Source organism: Rhinatrema bivittatum, chromosome 5 (assembly GCF_901001135.1).
Source record: "Rhinatrema bivittatum chromosome 5, aRhiBiv1.1, whole genome shotgun sequence".
NCBI lineage: Eukaryota > Metazoa > Chordata > Amphibia > Gymnophiona > Rhinatrematidae > Rhinatrema > Rhinatrema bivittatum.
This window is the reverse complement of record NC_042619.1, coordinates 210042223-210060208: the sequence shown is the minus strand read 5'-3', so window position 1 is coordinate 210060208 and position 17986 is coordinate 210042223. Positions and strand designations below refer to the sequence as shown.

The window sequence follows — 17986 nt, the reverse complement described above, 5'->3', positions numbered from 1 at the left end:
CACTTTAGCTGAGTATAGTCAGCTGATGTGCACGGAGCAGGAGAGGGACCTTGGGGTGATAGTGTCTAATGATATGAAGTCTGCGAAACAATGCGACAAGGCGATAGCAAAAGCCAGAAGAATGCTGGGCTGCATAGAGAGAGGAATATCGAGTAAGAAAAGGGAAGTGATTATTCCCTTGTACAGGTCCTTGGTGAGGCCTCACCTGGAGTACTGTGTTCAGTTCTGGAGACCGTATCTACAAAAAGACAAAGACAAGATGGAAGCGGTACAGAGAAGGGCGACCAGGAAGGTGGAGGATCTTCATCGCATGACGTACGAGGAGAGATTGAAGAATCTAAATATGTACACCCTGGAGGAAAGGAGGAGCAGAGGTGATATGATACAGACTTTCAGATACTTGAAAGGTTTTAATGATCCAAAGACAACGACAAACCTGTTCCGTAGGAAAAAAATCAGCAGAACCAGGGGTCACGATTTGAAGCTCCAGGGAGGAAGATTCAGAACCAATGTCAGGAAGTATTTCTTCACGGAGAGGGTGGTGGACGCCTGGAATGCCCTTCCGGAGGATGTGGTGAAGACCAGAACTGTGAAGGACTTCAAAGGGGCGTGGGATAAACACTGTGGATCCATAAAGTCAAGAGGCCGCCAATGAAGAGTGGGTGACTCGCCAGAATGACAGCTACTGCCTGGAGACAGTGCCCTTATTCAATAAACATACACATGCTTACTGTGACTCCAACATCGCTCTAAGCTTCAACAGCAAGAGGAAATGTGGAAAAATGGATTTACACTCACAAAGAGGGGAGTAGCTGGCTTGTTACGGCGGTTACTACCCCAAACCAAATAAGCCTGATACTTCACCTTCAATGTATATACAGCATAGTTCTCTGCTTCAACGGCAGGGGAGAAGAAAAAAGGGTTTGCACTCACAAAGCGGGGAGTAGCTGGCTTGTTACGGCGGTTACTACCCCAAACCAAATGTGTCTGATACTTCACTTTCGATGCATATCCAGCATGGCTCTCTGCTTCAACGGCATGGGAGAAGACTGATACATCACGCATTTCCAGCATAGCTCCCTGCTTCAACAGCAGGGGAGAAGAAAAACAACCAATAAGGACTGTATAACATAGTCTGGGTAAAACAAATAAGCATGGGTGTAGCTTGCTTATTGCGGCGGTTACTACCCCTACTACCCCTAACTAATCAAGCTAGATATTTCAATGGTGGGGGTGGAAGGGAAATAGAACCAAGAGCTAAGAGAAACAGATAAGTATGAGAGAAAAAATGTGTGAAGCTTGCTGGGCAGACTGGATGGGCCGTTTGGTCTTCTTCTGCCGTCATTTCTATGTTCTATGTTTCTATGAATTGTCCACCGGAATATTCAGCTAAAGTTATTCGGGTAACTTTACTCAGATAACTTTGCCACTGGCTGGCTTACTGAATATTGACCTGATTGCATGTAAGTACCAACTCTTCTGCCCCAGAATACCTATTTCCAGTGTGCATAAACATGTGCATGAAATCAGGTTACGCACAAACTGTTATGTGATCTGAGCCCTGAGTTATTTTATTTCAGCCAGTTACATACATGAAAAACATGTCTTATGCATGGAAGTGGCTTTGCAAATCCTGCCCATAAAATCATCATTTTCGTTTGTCTTTCTGTCTGATTCTCCCTCCCAATAACTTATAAGCTTTTTCCCGTCGATAGCAGGGCTGAATTAGCTATGCTATCATGGGAACTGTCAATCAGGCCCGGGAGGCAGAGCTTCAAAAGTGATGGCAGAGCTTTGCTCTGAGGCTGCGCGTGGTTTCCCGAGCTGGAATAGACTCTCCTCAGTCTGTTTTTCCGCACGCGGGATCGCACGCGGAGCTTCAGACCTCCTCAGCATCAGAATTAAAAAGTACAGAAAAAGTGAGAAAATCGCTCATCATGTCGGACCGCGGCAGAAAAGAAGGTCCCCGACCATCGGGCTTCAAGCCTTGCGCCTGTGGGAAGGTAATGTCGATTAACGACAGGCATGACTGCTGCTATCGGTGTCTGGGCCCAGATCACCCGATGCAGTCTTGTCAGCACTGTGGATGGATGTCCCCGAGAGCCCGGAGGCAACGCTCCAATAAGATGCAGGCTCTAAAAACAGCTCGAGGGGTTCGTATGCCCCTCCCTCCAAGGCCCGATCTTCACTGGGACCTGCCCCTCCTACCCCACCGCAGAAGCGTCGAGCATCGTCAATCGAGCCCAAGACCGCACGGTCCGGCCTGAAAGATCAACAAATACACAAGGCCGACCTGCTTCGAAACCGTGATCCGGTCCATTCAAAACACCGAATCCGGGCTGAGTCGGAAGCGTCAATACCAGGCTCTCGCCCAGTAACGGATGTGCTGAAAGTGGCAGGGGAAAAAATCCTCATGATGCACAACGCACCACTTGACCGAGGCGACGCACCACCTCCATGAGCCGACTCGACACGGGTGGCACCAACCTCGATGCACTTGTGCTCGACGCATAAATCGGCGTCGAAGAGGAAACCTGGCGAGCCGACCACGAAGCATCACTCGATGCATGTGTCGATGGCGCACGACTCGACAACGCAGGAGTCCATGGGACAGGCGTCGACGGTGCAATCGACGTAACCAGAGAAAGAAAGCATCTGGCCACAGCCACAGCATCACTCAGACAACCCTAAAGATCTGTCCTCTCAGAAGTCATCGACGCATAAGTCCCATCGACCAATGACGGAGCCGGCTCTGGGACAATCTGTGCCGCATTCGGGTCCTCAGCCGCAGTCGGAGAAGAGGGCAGATGAACCGACATGGTCCCGTCGTCAAAAGCGGAGAAGAAACCCCGGGGGCTCTAGAGCCCATGTTTACATCTGCCTTCTCTGTTTTGGAAGGAGAGGGAGTTCCAATACTCTCCTCCCTCTCTCCATCATCCTCCTCCTCTTCAGTCTGAGTCTATTCAGACTTATCCTCGGCCTCCCAGCACCGCTTGGGATCCAATTCCTTACAGGAATCACTCTCCAAGAAACGGAAATTACCAGATGAAAATCGTACACCTCGTCCTCCTAGCGAGAGCCCGGATGCCGACATCCTATTAGCAGCGGTTCCGGTCAAACGTCCATCCACAGTTCAGAAACCTGCTATGCCTCCGCAGACGAAGGACGCATTTGTCAACCTTCCACTTGGCGCTATCCAGCTTCTTTGAAGTCATGCAGATGTCCTTCCAGTTGCCTGCCTCCAATCCTCCCAGTGGGGCAAGTCTCCACAGCCATCTGTTCACTCAACACCAGTGCGACACCGATCTCCATCACCTCCGGTTCTGTCACCAGATCCCATTCCGGTGTCACAGCCAAAGGAACCCCTGCCTCGGTCAGTTTCTCCAGAGTTCCAAGATACAACTCTGGACTCCTCCATGGGGTATCCCTCCGACCCGGCAGATGAACCAGCGGAGCCTTATTCCCCGCCGAAGGACCTCACATATCCGAAATTTCTGGAAAAAGTTGGAAAAGTCCTTAACCTGTCCATTCAAAAAGTTCTGGACCCCAGAGCAGACACTCTCAATTTGCTAAAAATCTTCAACCTTCCAACCGAACCCACTGCTCTACCACCGCACACTGTTTTGGATTCACTCCTACAAAAATCCTGGGACACCCCCTTCACGCTTCCCATAGTGTCTAGGAAGATAGATGTGAAATATAAAATGCAAAAATCCCCGTATTACACAACCCCCTCAACTACCACATGCGTCTCTGGTGGTCGAGTCTGCGATGGGGAAGGCAAAGAAAGCTAAACTCTATTCAGCTTCGCCTCCTGGCAGAGACCTTTGCGCTCTGGACGAGTTCACTAAGTGGGCCTATCAAGCATCCATGCTCGCCGCCCGCATTAATAACCACCAATTTTATCTGGTACAGATAAAATTGTTTGAGTGCGTGCAATGCCTCAAGGATGATCCACAGTCTCTCCATGGTCCTCATCCACTGCAAAACATCGAAGAGGCTATCAGACACTTGTTATGTACTGTCTACGAAGGCTTTGACACTTCTTCCAGAGTTTCGGCGAATGCGATTGCTGCAAGGAGAGTGGCATGGCTCTGAGCGAGTACTATGAGGAACGGTGTCCATGATAAGTTGGCTAACCTGCCCTGCAGGGGCGACAATTTATTCGGCTCAAAGTTACAAGAAACGGTGGCCCAGCTCAAGGAGCAATCAGTGGCGGTACAGTCACTCACCACTCCACACACTTATTCTTCTTCGTGTAGGTTCTACGCACCCACTAGAAGACAACCTTTCCAGCGTAGAGCATTCCATCCTTACGCATCCTACTGCCCACAGCCGTTCCAACCTCCACCACGCCAGCAGACCACACCAAACCAAAATCGGTGGGGTCGGCCATGCCCACAGCACTCTCAGAACCAACAAACACAATCCTCCAATAAACTGAGTCCGTCTTTTTAGAGACACCTTTGCCACCATCACCACAGGTATTAGTGGGGGGCATAACATCCCACATCCAGCAATGGGAGTATATCACATCAGACCAATGGGTCCTGGACGTCGTGCATCGGGGATACAAGATTCTGTTCCTGTACCCCCCACCCCTTCCTCATTTAACATCCCGAGGAACCCGATCCAACCCTACATGACTGGAAGGGGAGATGACAGCCTTAGTGCAACAACAAGCTGTCCGCCACCTCCCCCTGTCCACCCAGAACACAGGCTTCTACTCCCCATATTTCCTCATTCCCAAGAAATCTGGAAACCTCCGCCCGATCTTGGACCTCCGAGACCTCAACAAATTCACAGTCAAGGAAAAATTCAAGATGGTATCCCTCAAATCTATCTTACCTCTGATCCAACCCAAAGCCTGGATGTGCTCCATAGATCTCAAGGATGCATACACTCATATTCCAATCATCCTTCCTCCTGGCAATACCTCTCTTTCCAAGTCAACAGCCGGCACTTTCAATACAAAGTACTTCCCTTTGGACTGTCGATAGCACCCAGAGTGTTCACCAAGTGTATGGCATGGTGGTGGCATTCCTCCGTCAATGGGGGATCATCATTTTTCCCTACCTGGACAATTGGCTACTAATAGCATCCAATCCCACTACCCTTCGTCAACACCTCCAAGACACGATAAATTGTCTCAACCACTTGGGACTGGTAGTCAGCTATCAAAAATCCCAGCTACAACCTACGCAAACAATTCAGTTCATAGGAGCCCTGTTGGACACTACAAAGCACAGGGTCTTTCTTCCACGAGACAGATGACAAACTATGCGCCAGATCTTTTGCTGCCTACAGGCTACCCGGACTCCCTCCGCCCATCAAGTCTTGACAGCGTTGGGACATACGGCGGCTTCCATCCACGCAGTATCCCACACGCAACTACACATGCAGAAACTACAGTGGAACCTCAAACGACAGTGGAAACAACATGAGCAACCATTCACCTGGAAGGTCTCGTTAACGAAAGCCATGGCCTCAGAACTTGACTGGTGGTTATAAAAGCATACACTCACCAAAGGGGCACCTTTCATGCACCTGCCGCACAATGCAGTCCTCACCAGGGACGCCTACCGCAAGGGATGGGGCGCCCACCTTCATCACTTTCAGACCCAAGATCTCTGGACCCAGCAGGAACAGTCCTTCCAGATCAATCTCCTGGAGCTATGGGCGATACGTTACGTGCTACGAACCTTTCTCACCCACCTCCAGGTCACAGGGTCATGGTATACACCGACAACCAAGTGGCCATGTTTTACATCAACAAACAAGGAGGGTCGGGATCCTGGGCCCTGTGTCAAGAGGCCCTCATCATCTGGACATGGGCATGCAGTCACTCGATTCACTTGCAAGCCACATACATCCCAGGAATTGCCAACACTCGAGCGGACAGATTGAGTCAAGTTTTTCATCCACACGAATGGTCCCTGCAGCAGGACATGGCGGACACCATATTCCTCAAATGGGGCCGACCAACACTCGACCTTTTTGCCACAGAGTGCAACAGGAAGGTGACTCGTTTTTTGCTTGGTGTGGCCCAGCCCACTCCAGCAAGCCCAGGATGCGTTCCTCATACCTTGGACAGAACAGTTAATGTACGCCTTCCCTCCCATCCCACTAATCACACGCACGTTAGAAAAATGCATGCTGGACGAAACGCAACTCTTATTGATAGCGCCGGCTTGGCCCCGGCAGCAGTGGTATACACATCTCCTTCAATTGACCACTGAGCCGCCACTACGATTGCCACCTCAGGCCAATCTTCTCTCCCAAGAACAGGGCACTCTACTTCATCCGCTGCATTCCTCCCTGCACCTAACAGCTTGGAGGTTGAATGGCTGCTTCTCTCAGAGCAGGGACTCTCTCTCACAGTTCAGGATGTGATACTCGAGTCACGGAAACCATCCACGCACCATAATTACCAATTCAAATGGAAATGGTACGTGACCTGGTGTGGATCTGAGGGGATTGACCCACTGTCGTGTTCCCCGGCGTGACTACTTGATTATCTACATACCCTATACTGGGCGGGGCTGGCCACGGCTTCCGTTCGCGTCCACCTGAGCGCAATTGCTACCTTCCACAGGTTAGAGGATGGACAGTCTATTTCCCTCCACCCGATGATTTCCCTTTTCCTCCGGGGCCTATCACACCTTCGGCCCCCAATTTCCAAACCTCCGGTTCCTTGGAATCTAAATCTGGTTTTGGAACAACTTATAGTGTCACCGTTTGAACCACTAGATTCAGCAAACATCAAGTATCTCACTGGAAGGTAATCTTCCTGACAGCCATCACGTCAGCTCTTGAGTGAACTACAGGCGCTGGTACACTAAGAACATAAGAACATAAGGAATTGCCATGCTGGGTCAGACCAAGGGTCCATCAAGCCCAGCATCCTGTTTCCAACAGAGGCCAAAACCAGGCCACAAGAACCTGGCAATTAACCCAAACACTAAGAAGATCCCATGCTACTGATGCAATTAATAGCAGTGGCTATTCCCTAAGTAAAATTGATTAATAGCCATTAATGGACTTCTCCTCCAAGAACTTATCCAAACCTTTTTTGAACCCAGCTACACTAACTGCACTAACCACATCCTCTGGCAAAAAATTCCAGAGCTTTATTGTGCGTTGAGTGAAAAAGGATTTTCTCCGATTAGTCTTAAATGTGCTACTTGCTAACTTCATGGAATGCCCCCTAGTCCTTCTATTATTCGAAAGTGAAAATAACCGAGTCACATCTACTCGTTCAAGACCTCTCATGATCTTAAAGACCTCTATCATATCCCCCCTCAGCCATCTCTTCTCCAAGCTGAACAGCCCTAATCTCTTCAGCCTATCCTCATAGGGAAGCTGTTCCATCCCCTTTATCATTTTGGTTGCCCTTCTCTGTACCTTCTCCATCGCAACTATATCTTTTTTGAGATGCGGCGACCAGAATTGTACACAGTATTCAAGGTGTGGTCTCACCATGGAGCGATATAGAGGCATTATGACATTTTCCGTTCTATTAACCATTCCCTTCCTAATAATTCCTAACATTCTATTTGCTTTTTTGACTGCTGCAGCACACTGAGCTGACGATTTTAAAGTATTATCCACTATGATGCCTAGATCTTTTTCCTGGGTGGTAGCTCCTAATATGGAACCTAACATCGTGTAACTACAGCAACGGTTATTTTTCCCTATATGCAACACCTTGCACTTGTCCACATTAAATTTCATCTGCCATTTGGATGTCCAATCTTCAAGTCTTGCAAGGTCCTCCTGCAATGTATCACAGTCTGCTTGTGATTTAACTACTCTAAATAATTTTGAATCATCTGCAAATTTGATAACCTCACTCGTTGTATTCCTTTCCAAATCATTTATATATATATTGAAAAGCACCTGTCCAAGTACAGATCCCTGAGGCACTCCACTGTTTACCCTTTTCCACTGAGAAAATTGACCATTTAATCCTACTCTCTGTTTCCTGTCTTTTAACCAGCTTGTAATCCACGAAAGGACATCGCCTCCTATCCCATGACTTTTTAGTTTACGTAGAAGCCTCTCATGAGGGACTTTGTCAAACGCCTTCTGAAAATCCAAATACACTACATCTACCGGTTCACCTTCATCCACATGTTTATTAACCCCTTCAAAAAAAATGAAGCAGATTTGTTAGGCAAGACTTCCCTTGGGTAAATCCATGTTGACTATGTTCCATTAAATCATGTCTTTCTATATGCTTTACAATTTTGTTCTTGAGAATAGTTTCCACTATTTTTCCCGGCACTGAAGTCAGGCTCACTGGTCTATAGTTACCTGGATCGCCCCTGGAGCCTTTTTTAAATATTGGGGTTACATTGGCCACCCTCCAGCCTTCAGGTACAATGGATGATTTTAATGATAGGTTACAAATTTTTAACTAATAGATCAGAAATTTCATTTTTGAGTTCCTTCAGAACCCTAGGATGCATACCATCCGGTCCAGGTGATTTGCTACTCTTTAGTTTGTCAATCTGGCCTACTACATCTTCCAGGTTCACAGTGATTTCGTTCAGTTCGTCTGACTCATCACCCCTGAAAACCATCTCCGGAACTGGTATCTCCCCAACATCCTCATTTGTAAACACAGAGGCAAAGAATTCATTTAGTCTTTCTGCAATGGCCTTATCTTCCCTAAGAGCCCACTCCCTCACAGGTTTCTTGCTTTGGATATATTTAAAAAAGTTTTTATTATGAGTTTTTGCCTCTATGGCCAATTTCATTTCAAATTCTCTCTTCGCCTGTCTTATCAATGTTTTACACTTAGCTTGACAATGCTTATGTTTTATCCTATTTTCTTCAGATGGATCCTTCTTCCAGTTTTTGAAGGATGTTTTTTTGGCTAAAATAGCCTCTTTCACCTCACCTTTTAACCATGACGGTAATCGTATTTCCTTCCTTCCACCTTTCTTAATGCGCGGAATACATATGGACTGCGCCTCTAGGATTGTATTTTTAAACAATGTCCATGCCTGTTGAACACTTTTAACCTTTGCAGCTGCACCTTTCAGTTTTTTTCTAACTATTTTTCTCATTTTATCAAAGTTTCCCTTTTTAAAATTTAGTGTTAGAGCTGCAGATTTACTTATTGTCCCCCTTCCAGTTATTAGTTTAAATTTGATCATGTTATGATCACTATTGCCAAGTGGCCCCACGAATTGTTACCTCTCTCACCAAATCTTGCGTTCCACTAAGAATTAAATCTAAAATAGCTCCCTCTCTTGTTGGTTCCTGAACCAATTGCTCCATGAAGCAATCATTTATTACATCCAGGAACTTTATGTCTCTAGCAAGTCCTGATGTTACATTTACCCAGTCAATATTGGGGTAATTGAAATCTCCCATTATTATTGCACTGCCAAATTGGTTTGCTTCCCTCCAATTTTACCACCACAAAGTACTAGTACGGACGCATCCTTCATTTCTTCCTAAGGTGGTCGCTCCGTTTCACCTTAATCAATCCATCGAATTACCGATGTTCAGTCCAAAACCTCATACCACTGAAAGAGAAAAACTCCTTCACACTTTGGACTGCAAACGAGCATTAGCATATTACAAACAGCGAACTCATTCCGTGACCAGACCGTCGCAATTCTTTGTTTCCTTTAACCCGAATGCTCCGGGTCTTCCAATGTCAAAACGAACTATATCTAGCTGGATTATGCAATGCATACAATTTTGCTACGAGAAACAACAAGAAAAACTACCCACGTGCTCCCCGGCGCATCAGACATGAGCAGTGGCAGCTTCTCTAGCTCACCTCCGACAAGTTCCACCGTTGGACATTTGTAAAGCGGCCACATGGGCCTCCCTCCACACCTTCACTGCCCATTACTGCTTAGATCAGCAAACAACGGACGATGCCAAATTAGGCCGTTCCCTTCTACAGGCATTCGCTACAGATGCTTCTAGGACGACTGGCACTTAAGGTCATCACGCTTCACTCACTCCAGAATAAATATATTACTCCAGCGTGATGGGGAGCTTAGGACTCCCATGACAGCATGGCTAATTCAGCCCTGCTGTCAACGGGAAAAAGCAAGTTTGCTTACCGTAAATGGTGTTTCCATAGATAGCAGGATGAATTAGCCATGCTGACCTACCCACTTCCCTGTCCAGTCGACCTTTCGTCTTCACGACCACGCTTGCTTTATCACAGACTGAGGAGAGTCGATTCCAGCGCGGGAAACCATGCGCAGCCTCAGAGCAAAGCTCTGACATCACTTTTGAAGCTCCGCCTCCTGGGTCTGATTGACAGTTCCCGTGACAGCATGTTTAATTCATCCTGCTATCTATGGAAACACCATTTACAGTAAGCAAACTTGCTTTTCATTCAATTTCATTCTAATTTCTGCTATAGGTAATAAGAGTACCCAGTGACCCTCTCTGGCTCACATGTTTCATGTGCCCATGATGCCCCCTATACTTAAAATAATTTTTTTCTTTCTTACAGAGAACAGGCCAGAGAGGTCAGAGCACCTTCTGATGTCATCAGATTTTTAAGGCTGCTGCACCATTGGTTGAGACTGAACATGTTAAAAACAATGCTGCTGTTGGATAGTAGTCAGAATAATGTTCCTGCTAGTCTGTAAAGGGCACTTCTGCTCTACTCATTTCCTGGTTTGAACTGCATGGGGGCCCCATCGTCTGTCCCTGTGCAGTTAAAACCATTGGGAATCAGAGTTCCCAAGTACAGGTTAGTGGGACATTGGTCATAATCATTTCTGAACCAAAGAAGAAAACTAGGGCATTATGAAATGTTCCCATATCTCCTTGTTATAAAAGAGTTTAATTTGCCTAAGTTCATAAAAAATAATCACATCCATCAACCCATTCTGAGCCATCATTTGGCCACATTTTTTCAACCCATAGCCCAGTACATTATAGCACTCTTCCTTCCATTTTAAATTGATACTACAGAGAGAAAACTAAATCTAGTGGGTTGTCTAACAGCCAAGACTGAAGCAAAGTCTACCACCAGAAATGGAGTCAGCAGGCAGCTTTGACTTTTCCTGATCTACAGCTCATAACTTTGGAAGATCACATCATTGTCTGCTCCATGCCAGGTCCTTCTTTAATCACATGACAGAGTATTAGAGAGCAAAGCGATACAGCAGAATTTGTGATCCAGCATTACTGCCCAGCATGCATGTGGTTTATGGCCTGTGCTCCATGTAGCACTACAAGGATGCTACAGTTGGTAAAATTCTAAACACACAAGGATTTTCTGAACTGGAATGATTTCATTCACTCTAAGCCTTTGTTTAAATTGTAGTTGCATCAGCCTATCAAATCTTTTCTCTGACCTTGGAGTGTTCAATGAATCATGCACAAAGTGAATGTGACCCTGGGGTTAAACTTTTTCAAAACTAAATTGTTAAACTGGCATACCGAAGAAAGATAAACCATTTCACTTTGTGCTTGCCTTAATAAGGCAATTAACTAACCCTTGAGGAAGAATTATTCTTAAAAATGACATTTATCTTTGGACATAAGATACTGATGCTGCTTCATGCCAGTACCTTGCCTAGATTACATCTATCTTTGCAAGAAAAATATACTGGCCCATCGGTAAATGTCTTTATGTGTAAGAATTATTTTCATGTAGGAATTCTATATAAAGCAGGCAATATTTTGAGTCTAATATAGGAATAGTCAATTGAGTAGTTTTATTAAAACGTTTCTAGAACTTAAAAGTGACATTTTCAGGTATATTTATTTTATCCCACTTGCTGCCGCTCATTCAGGTACCTCAAGGGCTTTCTCATAATTATGGTTTAGAATAAGAAAATCAATTCTACATTATGCAGTGAAAAAATACAATCAACAGTGCTGACATGGTATCGGAGGCCTGTTATCCTCCTGTGAGCAACACTGTTGCTGGTTCTCTCATCCAACTGAGGCCATAAGGGACCCACTGAGCCACTCCTAGGTTTTCAGCCTGGAAGTCCAGGCATTCTGGGATTTGTCACCCTACATTGTGAAAGGGAAAGCAGGACCACAAGTCCCAGAGTGCTGATAGATTGCAGTGGAACATGTCCCTCGTGGACGGGAGCTAGGATATCCGCTGAAAATACCTTTTTTTATTATTTGATTTGATTTATATTCCGCTTTTTAGCACTGCATTTAGTAGCTGAATGTAATGAACTGTAAAGTGCCAACAAGCGGAATATAAATATAATCAAGCAAATAAATAAATAAATAAATAAGGAGGCCAATATTCAATAGACTATTTAGTTGAGAGGTTATCTGGCTAAAGATAGCTGGATAACGTGTTCTGTATATTCAGCTGGATACATGTCCAGCTGAATATACCTGCTTAAAGTTATCTGACTACATGTAGCCGGATCACTTAAAAATCTAACTGGTTATGTTTGAATATAGCCAGTTAGGTTTCTAAATTATCCGGCCTTGTGTGGCCGGATAACATGCTACTTATCTGGATATCCAGATGAAGTAGCAAGATATCCGGATAAGTAAAAAGGTATCCGGCCACACAAGGCCGTATATATGAGATACTTGATTACGTTAGCCGGATAACATAATTCCTCCCTGAACACCTCTGAAATGTCCTTTTTTTATCCATCTAAATTCTAGCCAGATAAGTAATTATCCGACTATAACTTAGCTGGATAAGTGGGTGAATATGCCACATTTACCATTTAGATGGATAACTTCTGAGTTATCCATCTAAATGACTTTTGAATATTGACCTCAGGATGTTTTCAGCAGTGATAACTTACCTGCCCTAAGTCATCCACCAGCTCTACAGTCTTGTATTTAAGAAAATTCCATTTTGCTCTCCAGTCTTGGATGACAGTCTTTCCACAAACCCTAGTAAGCAGTACATGTATGTCCGTGGTTTCATTCCTTTTGCTCACTTGATTTCACTCTTGGACATGTGAAGAATAGATCTTTCAGGCTCTTAAAAGCTCAGGTACAACATGGATGTGTAATTCGTTATGTTAGCCCTATACAAGGTACCACAGATCCTCAAAGAATGAATCAATATAGCTATGAGAACTTTGCAGCTGCATAAGCTTTGGAAATCCTGCATTATTAGTTACCAACCTTCTGCTGTTATTACAGTTCAGTAGTATTCTTTCTTCCTCACAAGGCTTCTTTTGCGTCTCCATTAAAACTGAAAACTGTAGAAAGCTGCTTTATCAGAGAGGACGGCAAAAGTAGCTGTGCTTCCATGCCCACTGAACCAGTTATATACCAAGTAAAAACTATGACTAAATATCTTATTTAATTTAACAGTCATTCCTTTGCTTTTATCTAATTCAAGAAATGTTAGCAAAAATGGTGCAGCTCTTGTAAGGCATGTGGGTTGTGAGATAATTTAGTAACATCGCATCCCTTTGTACTATATATGCACACTAATTATGGCATATTTTGATACAAGGAGGCTAACCAAAGTTAATGATCTTAAAAAACTAAGACCTCTATCACTAATCCATGTTAACCTTTATTGATTATATTTGAATGAGTAAAAACAAACCTCTCTAGACGAACATATTTCACCAGAAGATTGTTCACATAAAAGGTCCATGTGCATGTACTCTTTTGCCAACAAAAGAAAGCAAGAGAAATTGAAGGCAGGGACAGGGGTGATTAGTACGCGTCGGTAATTCATTTCCTTCTGTTCTGATCATGTACTGTTCCCCATTGTCTATTTTACATGTTTATGTTTTTCATTATGGATGTAGTTCCACTTTTCTGACTTTCAAGCACCTTCCATGGCGAGCTTTGGATGCTTTCCTAATTAACACATTTTGTTAATTAGTTCTTACATACTTCAGTTTACTAGGCCCTGGGTGCTTTATATCTGGCCTATCCTCATTGCTAACTTTTCTTTTTCAGACGGCAACGATGCAGTGGACATACGAGATCAATGGCCTTCCTCCACAAACTTTCCCACCTACTAATGTATTAGCAAAAACCGATTCCAGGGGCCATATACGATCCGCTACAGTCAAACAGCGCAACTTCATCCGAGAAAATCTGAAGCTGGTGACCACTGCTGTGTCTTCACCCATCAAGGGAGCTTCTCTCGTCCTAAGAACAAAATAAGACCATACTTGTATTCACTTTTATTTCTGATGCTCACTTTTGCTACGCTACTATATTTTGACTAAAACATAACATTTGTATAATAAAAATAAAATGCAGACTACCTGCAAAAGAAAATCTTGTGTTAATTGTGTTTGGAATAGTCTGGTGTTTACCTTAACTGCTAACCCTTGGCCCATTCAATGACATGGAAAAATAGATAAGACGTCTTCTGAAAGAAAAGGCAATTATGAAGTCCGCTTCATAGCATGATCCCATTTAATCTCTTTAAGTTTACAAAAAAAGCACAGTTTCTCAGCCTCCTCTGCCCTGCCACATTTTGCTGGTTGTAAGAGCACCTGGAACTGTCCCGAGATTGGTAGAAGAATCTGCTAGTAAGCGTATGGAACTGGGCCAACTAGAGAACCCGTGCTCATCTCCACTCTGACCTTAACTAATCATAATCTCTGTACTCAGACAAAGATGTTCTCTTGATTTTAATTGTGTTTAATTATTGTTGTAAGCTTGCCTTGGGCACTGCCAAAATGGAAAGGTGGTTTTTAATAAAAATGATGATGATGGCCACCCATGCTTTTTATCTTGGGCTGTGATGTACATGCCAAGGGCAAATCTGCATTGGAGGTGACCTAGCCACTATCATTGCAATCGCCTGGAGGCAAACGTACATTTGAAATGGCCCTACGATGGGAAAGCTCACAGCAGGCTACTGTTTATAGGGTATAGGAAATTAAGTCAGTCATGCCTGTCTGCTGGCTCCCCAATGATTTTGTCTCCCATCATTGTCTGATTTTCAGAGTAGGTTTTCTTTAAGGTTGGAAGCACAGGTAATGAAAATAACACAGAGCTCCAATAAACCTGACATTTTTGCACTGGTTTGTCTTTTTCAAAATCTTTCATGTGGAGATACATTTTGAACAGATAAATCAGATTGTCCATTTTAGAGGTAAAAAACTAACATACATAGTTTTTCTAAAGCCATGTGAAAAATTGTGTAAATATGTAGGGAAATTCATTAGGAAGGGTCTGCATCAAAAGCCCCTATGAAAAGAGACTCAGAATCATAGCCATGTGAATAGAGCGAGATATGACAGTAGTACTGGGAACCATGCAGATCAAACCACGGGACTGGAACTAAGAAAGTGCTGCTCCCTTTCTACAGCAGATGATGAGGGGAAATAGGGAGGGGGAATGTGGGGTAGAGGACCCTTCCATCATAACCAGATGCTCCCCCCCCTCCCCACCAGCCTTCATGCTGCAGTTTACACTGTCATAAGGTATAAATAATGCACCTGGAGCAAGCAGTTTTCAGCAGAAAGGTGAGTCTAGAGTGGTCAAAACATGAGACCCTTTTGGGATCGACTGAGGAGCCATCTAACTGGGAAAGGGTGGCTGAGAAATGTCACAGCCTCCCATGTATCAGAACGCAGGAAAGCATGAAATAAACACGTTGTGAGGAACTGGGACGGTCAGAGATTGGGTGGGCAGTGGGGTACTGCAGAAGGGTCATGGCCTCTTTATCAGCTGTCATTGTTTCTGTTTAGTTCTGTAGATAAAGGGGGTTCTTTATATTGGTTTTCAGTATCATAGTAACATCCATCCTTAAAGTAATTCATAGTAGCAGAGGATCACGTTTATGAAGTAATCAGTAGATCATGCCACGTTTTTCAAGCAATTTTAATCTTTTAGGTACAAATGCAGTAGATAGGTATAGAGTCATAACCTATCACTCACTCACTCACTAGGTATTGTATCAGGACAGTGATTAGGTTAGTCCCTGAGCAATATCAAATTGTAGCCCTGATGGAAAGCTTGAAATGCTTTAATAATGTTAAATTGGATTTCAGACTAGCCATGCTCTGAGTTTGCCAGCCCTCCTAGCACATGCAACAGTTTGAAATACTGCAACCTTTTTAACTCACCTTCTATGAAGATCGAAAACGGGGTCTGAATTACTAAGGCTTTTCTCCTAGTCTGTATCTAAGGGAAAAAAGCTTAGACAGCAAGTTTGATTCCAGTGTGTGGCGCACATGTACGCCAAGGACACAGATATTTTATAACAGGCACATATATGCGTGCGTGGTATAAAATAGGCCATATGCATGTACATATACGATCAAATGCCTCTACCGCGATTTTAGTAGACACGTGCACAGACTCAATTACCAGTTTCCCCAGTTCATTCCCAGTTCGCCCAGGTAAGGGAGAAGGCTTCCTAACCCCCTAGTTTAAAAGCCTCCCGTTTACCTGTTAGCCCTTCTGAATAGCCTAGATTTTTTTTATTTTATTACTTACACACCATCCATGGCAGTAGTAAAGTTACGCAACAGGGGACCCCGGCGTGCGCTGGGGAACGTAAATACTTAAGCACACATTTCATGCTAAGGTCCTGGAATGCCCATGTCCTGCCCCTGCCCGTCCAGACCACATCCATACCCCGCCCCCTTTTGCAACTTCTTATTGCACGCATACTGGGAGATTCGCATATACTCGGATGCGCACCAGCCGGATCTGCTCGCAAATCTCCCGGTTTTGGCACACGCTCAAATTTTAAAATTCCCCTTTAGTAAACAGGCCATAGACTGCTGTCCAGTCTCAAACAATTCATTAGTTTATGTAACAAAACACAGGATAAAAGTGCTTCAGTTTGGGATTTAGCAAGAGCTTCGCTGTGGATGTGTGTCCAGCATTCCATCTTCACAGACGTAGCCAGTTCTGTCAGAAGCTCAAACCACAAAATGAGGGTGTTAGCACCCACACTTAAAGGCGTATTACAGGTCTATTTCCCAAAATTCAGAGCAGGTATAAAAAGCTGCTAAACATAATTATATATTTAAGGCTGACGGTGTGTGAGTGAGAGCAGTTGGAAAAAGAGGGGAAGGGTGCTGAGCATGATGGGAGCTAAAGATCAATTGGCCCAGCTGAGAGTCTTCTGGTTTTCTGCCACACTGGGCAGAGGACCATATAAATTCTCATACACAAATCAGCACTCTCCATGTCTTTTACCTGACCTCTCAGCCTTTTTCCTACCACTGCCCTCCATATCTGTCCTAAGTATGCCCCAACTACGTGACACAGATTTTTCAGAAATAAACTCCACAAATTTTGGCATTCCAATTTGAAAGCACTGACTGCACTTTAATTACTAAGGATTCACAATTAACATGTTGTAATGTTATAACATTGAAGTGTGACATAAGACAAGTAACCATTGGTACAGTAGCCCCTGAGGCAGCTCCTGCGAGACGAAACTCAGCCAGAGTCGGGCAATATACCAATAAAAAGCCCTTGACACACCGATCACTACTGTTTGTTCTGCCCCAAATCTGTTACAGTAATGGCCTTCACTACCTCAGCAGGTATTTTAGGCTTTGCCATCTTCAACTTTGTTTCTTGAAAAACCAATACTTAAGCTGACACCCAGGGCTGGTGGTTCCATTAGGCAGGAAATTAGCTAGACCACACCAATTTTGAGGGTGGCACCAGTGATTTTACTTTACATGAGCCTACAAGACTGTACTCAATGGCTCTACAGATCAATGCCCTGAATCTCACGAAGCAGGGAATAGCCCTCTGCTTCCTGCTCCAGCCCCTCTCCTCCGAGGCAATATGCAGGGAATAGGAAGGGTTGGAAGAAAGAGCACAGAGCAGAGCAAAGAAGAACCACTCTGCTCCATAATCCATCTCTTCCCCTCCTTTGCAGGGACCAGAAAGGGAGGGATGTGAGAGTAGCATGGACAGAAGATTCACTTTGCTGCCTAAACCAGCCTCTTTCTTCTTGTTTCTCCCTTCCCTCTTGTCCTGCAGGGAAGAGGAGAAGCTGCTGGTGCAAACAAGAGTTCAGTTTTTGTCAATATATTTCCGTTTAGAATTT

At 44.5% G+C, this 17986-nt stretch overlaps 1 protein-coding gene and 1 long non-coding RNA gene across 2 annotated transcripts in view; one reads left to right on the top strand and one right to left on the bottom strand.

The window, feature by feature from the left end:
- CFAP47 (cilia and flagella associated protein 47) overlaps positions 1-14217 on the top strand; it is a 1765744-nt gene extending 1751527 nt beyond the window's left edge. The window contains exon 64 of the mRNA XM_029603108.1: positions 13906-14217. Within this exon, the coding sequence (XP_029458968.1) occupies positions 13906-14115 (210 nt within the window). The 3' untranslated portion in view covers positions 14116-14217. The remainder of the gene's footprint in view (positions 1-13905) is intronic.
- LOC115092326 overlaps positions 13960-17986 on the bottom strand; it is a 44295-nt gene continuing 40268 nt past the window's right edge. Inside the window, exons 3-4 of the long non-coding RNA XR_003856994.1 lie at positions 14271-14326; positions 13960-14100 (exon numbers count right to left, since the gene is read on the bottom strand). This is a non-coding gene — a long non-coding RNA (uncharacterized LOC115092326). The remainder of the gene's footprint in view (positions 14101-14270; positions 14327-17986) is intronic.